The sequence below is a fragment of the Sinocyclocheilus anshuiensis genome, unplaced genomic scaffold (assembly GCF_001515605.1).
Source record: "Sinocyclocheilus anshuiensis isolate Anshui unplaced genomic scaffold, SAMN03320099.WGS_v1.1 scaffold1452, whole genome shotgun sequence".
Taxonomy (NCBI): Eukaryota; Metazoa; Chordata; class Actinopteri; order Cypriniformes; family Cyprinidae; genus Sinocyclocheilus; species Sinocyclocheilus anshuiensis.
In genome coordinates this window covers 619862-625307 of record NW_015544231.1, presented here as the reverse complement: position 1 = coordinate 625307, position 5446 = coordinate 619862, and the positions used below count along the sequence as shown (strand labels likewise).

Genomic DNA, 5446 nt, shown 5'->3' with positions numbered 1-5446 from the left:
GCGGGGCATAGAGGACCTACAATAATGTACAGTATTTGAAAAATAATGTATTTTTTTTAACATTAAAGCATGTCAACATATTCTGTTACACCAAATACACAAAATAATGATCCTTCATATCATATGACCCCTTTAAATCAAATACCATAGTCCATAATCCATAATAACGCTTCCTCCAGTGAAAATTTTATCAGCTGTTTGGATTCACTGCAGAAGATTGATTTGTGAGCAAGTGATGTAATGCCAAATTCATTCCCATTAATAAATAAACGCATCTACTTGGTCCTACACAAAGCTGCATAAAAAAAACAAAAAACAAAACAAAAACAGGTTTGATGTTTATGACGCTAAAAACGATTGATACTCGCGCATGTTGTAAACTATTTTAGAGAGCTAATGGGACAAACAGACTTGCTATTTACATGCCTTGTGTCCTTTAGGGAGCTCGGCAGCATGAATCGGCACCATTATATGGAAAAAAGCAGCTTGCAGATTCTTCAAGACTTCTGTTTTCTTACGCCACACGTTTAGACGGAGTGAAAGCGGAGTGTGTCATACTTGTGCAGGCGCAGACAGTAGTGTATGAAGTGGGACAGCTCCTCTCTGCTGAGCTCCTCTGGGAGTTTACCCTGAGCCTCAGCTGGAAACACCACCAGAGGACAGCCGTGCTGGTCAAAGGCACCTGCGGACACAGAGCTCCATCAGAGCGAGCCCACACACAGCAGCGGGCGAGTGACCGCAGCGGCTCTTACCGGGGAATATGACCGCTCCGGAGCGCAGCAGGTGATCTGAGGGCAGGGCTGCAGGGGCCTGGAGCTCTGAAACAACACACAGCCTCTAGCTGCACCTCTATACACCAGCATTACACTCACAGTGCGTCACAAATCAGCATGTCTACACCACTGAATAAATACAGCGGTAATCGAGAGTTTACATCTCACAACTCTGACTTTTTCCTCAGAATTGTGAGATATGCTTATAATTACGAGAAATAAATTCAGAATTTGGACATTTTCCTCAGAATTGAGATATACTCGCAATTGCAAGTTATAAAGTCCATTTCTGAGGAGATAAAAAAAAACTGACATGTTCTCAGAATTGCGAGTTTAGATCTCACAATTGTGACTTTATTTCAATTCAATTCAGGTTTATCTGTATAGCGCGTTTCACAAAGCAAATCGTCGCAAAGCAGATTTACAGAAAATTAAAGTTTCTAGATTATATTTAGTAGCTTATTAGTGGTGACTATCTCGAGTTGATGTCCATATAGCAGAAATGTACGGTAAAATTTCGTAGTTTATTACGGTTTATTTTTCACAATTGCGAGTTTATACCACGCAATTCTGACTTTATAACACAATTGTGAAGCGAAGGCACCTTTATTTATATAGCGTTTTTGACAAAACCGATTGTGTTCAAGCAGCTTTACAGTATCAAGCAGGAAAATAGCGTCAACAATGCAAAAGGACAATAGTGAACACTCAATTTTCAGTTATTGTGAGTTCATATCACGCGATTCCGACTTCACTTCTCAGAAATGCGAGTTCATGTCACACAAAAGTCAGAAATGCGAGATGTAAAGACCGTTTGTTTTGTATCGAGTGGCGGGCTTCCACTCAGCAGACTCCAAACTGCCGCTTACCTGCGCCGTTCATCTTCACCGCAGCTTAACGGTCTCTTCCAGAAGAACTCCTCTGGGAAACTTTAGAAGAAACTTGCTCTGCAGCGGGACCGAGAGACGGTAAGAACCGGGCTAAGCGCTAGAGTTTCCGCCATGTTGAGCCCATTCCGCGCGTTTCACACGGAGCCTCGCCGCCGCCGACAGCGGAGCTCATTTATAATGCACAGCCGGTGGGCGGGGCCACCCACACGCCCCGCCCACAAACACATCCACGCTTTCTCATCATCAAAACAGTTCTCAACAGAAGCAAGTTCAGCCTATTCGGTTTATTTACAACCGAGTTTAAATGAATAGAACTGATCTGACGGTGCCTGGTTTTTACATTTTCAACTTCGCTGATCTTATCTACAGCTTGGGCAGCTAATTAGCAAGTAAAAGTTATACAAACCAATCCTTCTGTAATAACGTTAGTTGAGAACTGATGATGCAGGCTGACATTTCTGTCCTAGCGCTGAAAAACTCACTTTGAAGAAATCACCATCCTGATCATTTAATTATCCCCAGACCAAACAAAATGAGAAGTCGGGTATGTTTACCACACAATGAGTTTGTCTTGATGCCAGGAGCTTCCAGTGCAGAAGAAAGTACAGACATAGTGCAGACACACACCGTAGAGATGGAACATAACACTAATATAAGAAAAACAGAAAATTACATAATGCACTATATACAGAGGCAGAAATAGAGAGAGAGACATGTAATTGTTTAAATGAATGTCCAGATATGTTATTTACAGAAAAAGTAGCTGGTGCAGATGAAAAGCTGTCATGTCTGGCCTCTCCTCTTCAAACTAATCCTTGTTTACATTCAACACAAATATGCTGTACATTTCCAGACAGGTGCTTCACAACCACATGATGCTGAAGGCATCCAGACCGAGCAGGAAAATCAGCTCTTCAGAAGCACACTCAGATCCTGTTACAGAGAACACACGCGTGTCAGAAGAAACAAGAGTGTTTCACGCTGCAGCATACTTAAGCTGGTGATTTTTTATTTTTTTTGTATCAATATGAAACATAACTGTTGTTATTCAATCACAATTGATTACGTTGTGTCTAATCAATCTATTGCACTCGTTCTTACATTTTTGAGCAGTTCACTACTTCAACAAAGACTGCTGATCAAACACTTGCATTTGTATTTTTATATGTAATTGAAATGAAAAAAAAAAAGCAACCGTGTAAATTCTTAATTTGAATAAAATCAGATGCTGAAATGACTAAATACCCAGCCATTATTATGCAATAATTCTAAATGAATATGAATCAAATACACAGCTACAAAATATAACCGTAGATACTCTAAGGGTAACTTTGCTCAGATTTCACTTAGAAATAAAATTAGGAATATAAATATAATGTACAAATATTTGGTCGCACCACCTGACATTTTGTTGTTTTTTTGGTGGTAAAGTTAAAAAACTGAAATTAAACACTTTGAAATGTTATTTAACAAATGTAACTTGTTTAAACATTATTCCCAACTCAAAAATATGCATAACATTCATTTGGAAAGATTTTCAAAAACAAAAATCTTTTAGAAGCTTTATTTGTTATTGGTCCTATAGTACATAAATATAGTTATTTCAGACTTTTACTTCACTTTTTAACCCAAAAAACATGTGACCCTGCAGCACAAAAGCAGTGTTAAGTCGCTGGGGTATATTTGTAGCAATAGCCAACAATACATTGTATGGGTCAAAATTATACATTTTTCTTTTATGCCAAAAATCATTATGATATTAAGTAAAGATCATGTTCCATGAAGATATTTTGTAAACTTCCTACCGTAAATATATCAGAACTTAATTTCTGATTAGTAATATGCATTGCTAAGAGCTTCATTTGGACAACTTTAAAGATGATTTTCTCAATATTTAGATTTTTTTGCACCCTCAGATTCCAGATTTTCAAATAGTTGTATCTCAGCCAAATATTGTCCTATCATAACAAACCATACATCAATGGAAAGATTATTTATTCAGCTGTCAGATGATAGACCCTTATGACTGGTTTTGTGGTCGGGGGTCACATATTGCTGGTTCATGCTGCATTAACTAATGTTAACATATGCGATCCTATTGTAAAGCGTTACCACTTATTTAAAAGGTAGTTTTTTTTCTTCTTAATATTTTAAGCCTAAAACATAATTTGTGGTGAAAATTACGTCGACTGTTTATGAAAAATAAACAAAATGTCCTGTAATATATCTACACATACTGTATTTTTGAGAATTGTTAGTAGACTAATTAAACTAGTAAGAGTGGCAAAAGTGCCCATAGCTAAATAAAAAATACATAATTCAGACAGTAATCGTATTATTTATGGCCATTGGAGCCGTTCACGAACGCAGTTAAAATACGAAAGAAACGAATTTATTTTCGAAATGAGTTCGAAACCAATTTTAACTTTACACGACCTCTTTAAAAAACGCAACGCTCCTGTCGCGAATAAACAGTGACGCGACGCAGCGGTCTGACGCATGCGCACAAAGACCAACCTGAAAGTCCAGCAGAGCGCGGCTACCGCAGTTCTCAGCTCGCTCGTGTCTCGTGTCAGTGGAAGTGTAGAGCACGAAAGCTAGGGCAGTCGAGTCCTCACTGTTGTTCTCGATTCTTCTTTGTTTTTAGATTGAAGGAATCTATAATCTCACCATGCCTGCAGGATAAGGGTGGTAGAAAGCAGTTCAGCTGAATGATGAAGTTTACTTCGACTGTATGCTCTGCACAATATTAACAAACTGTACACTGAAGCAAAATCACCAGAACATTAACTGACAGAGCTCGCGGTTTATCCGTCAATCAGTCACTGATCTATACTCGGGACTTTTTCTTTTAGAATGATCATTGGCTGATAGAAATGTAAAAAAAAATAAGTATTGTAGATGGAAATAAGTTCAAGATGACGTCATGATCTGTTCTGTCGTGCAGCGCTCAAACATGTGGACAAGCCCGTTCCAGCGTAACATAACCTCCGAGTCGTTTTTTGAACTGGTTCTAATCACTTTTAGCGAGCACGAGGAGCTTCTCGAACAGAAGGCTGCATCCTAAGATTCAGATGATCAGTACCGACTCCTTCTTTCAGTTTATTTTCCTGAATTTAAATGTGTGCAGCCTTCTGTTTGAGACACCCATAGAAGAGCTCGGGGCCCCTGGAGGCCGAGGCCGAGTCCGCTGCTGCTGCTGCTGTCACAGACACACGACACGCACGCGTTCTTCTGGCCTACAGGACAACAGACAGAAATCACACGCCCTCTGCTGCTCTGCGCTGTTCTTCTTTCGTCTTAGCGGCGGCTGGCAAACTAACTTATAGTGCATGTCCGCCACCTGCTGAGATGAGGACTGTAATTAATATACAGTGCCTTGCGAAAGTATTCATACCCCTTCATTTTTTTCACGTTTTGTTATGTTGCTGCCTTATGTTAAACTGCTTTAAATGACTTTTTTTCCACATCAATCTACACTCCATACACTAAATTGGTAAAGCAAAAAACAGATTTTTGGTGACCAAGAAGCTGATGGTCACTCTAGTTGAGCTCCATGATCATATATGCAGATGGGAGAAATCTACAGAAGGGCAAACACACTGCAACCCTCCACCGTTCTGGACTGTATGGCAGTGTAGCCAAACTCAATCCTCTCCTCAGTGAAGACACACAAAACCCACTTGAAAAAAACAACAAAAAAAAACAAGCACCTATAGGACCCTCAGACTGTGAGAAATAATATTCTCTGGTCTGATGAATCTCAATTCTAAGCATCATGTT

The 5446-nt window shown here is 39.4% G+C and overlaps 1 protein-coding gene and 1 long non-coding RNA gene across 2 annotated transcripts in view; both read right to left on the bottom strand.

The window, feature by feature from the left end:
• The window catches only part of LOC107697503 (uncharacterized), a 38037-nt gene extending 36237 nt beyond the window's left edge, over nucleotides 1-1800 (bottom strand). Inside the window, exons 1-3 of the mRNA XM_016498307.1 lie at nucleotides 1643-1800; nucleotides 753-818; nucleotides 559-682 (exon numbers count right to left, since the gene is read on the bottom strand). Coding sequence (XP_016353793.1) covers nucleotides 559-682; nucleotides 753-818; nucleotides 1643-1655 — 203 coding nt within the window. The 5' untranslated portion in view covers nucleotides 1656-1800. The remainder of the gene's footprint in view (nucleotides 1-558; nucleotides 683-752; nucleotides 819-1642) is intronic.
• Nucleotides 1801-2431: 631 nt separating this feature from the next.
• On the bottom strand, nucleotides 2432-4872 carry LOC107697495 (uncharacterized). Its single transcript, XR_001635198.1, has 3 exons — nucleotides 4459-4872; nucleotides 4181-4338; nucleotides 2432-2596 (listed from the first exon to the last, which is right to left on the bottom strand). It is a non-coding gene; the product is annotated as an uncharacterized LOC107697495 (long non-coding RNA).
• Between the last annotated feature and the right edge of the window lie 574 nt (nucleotides 4873-5446).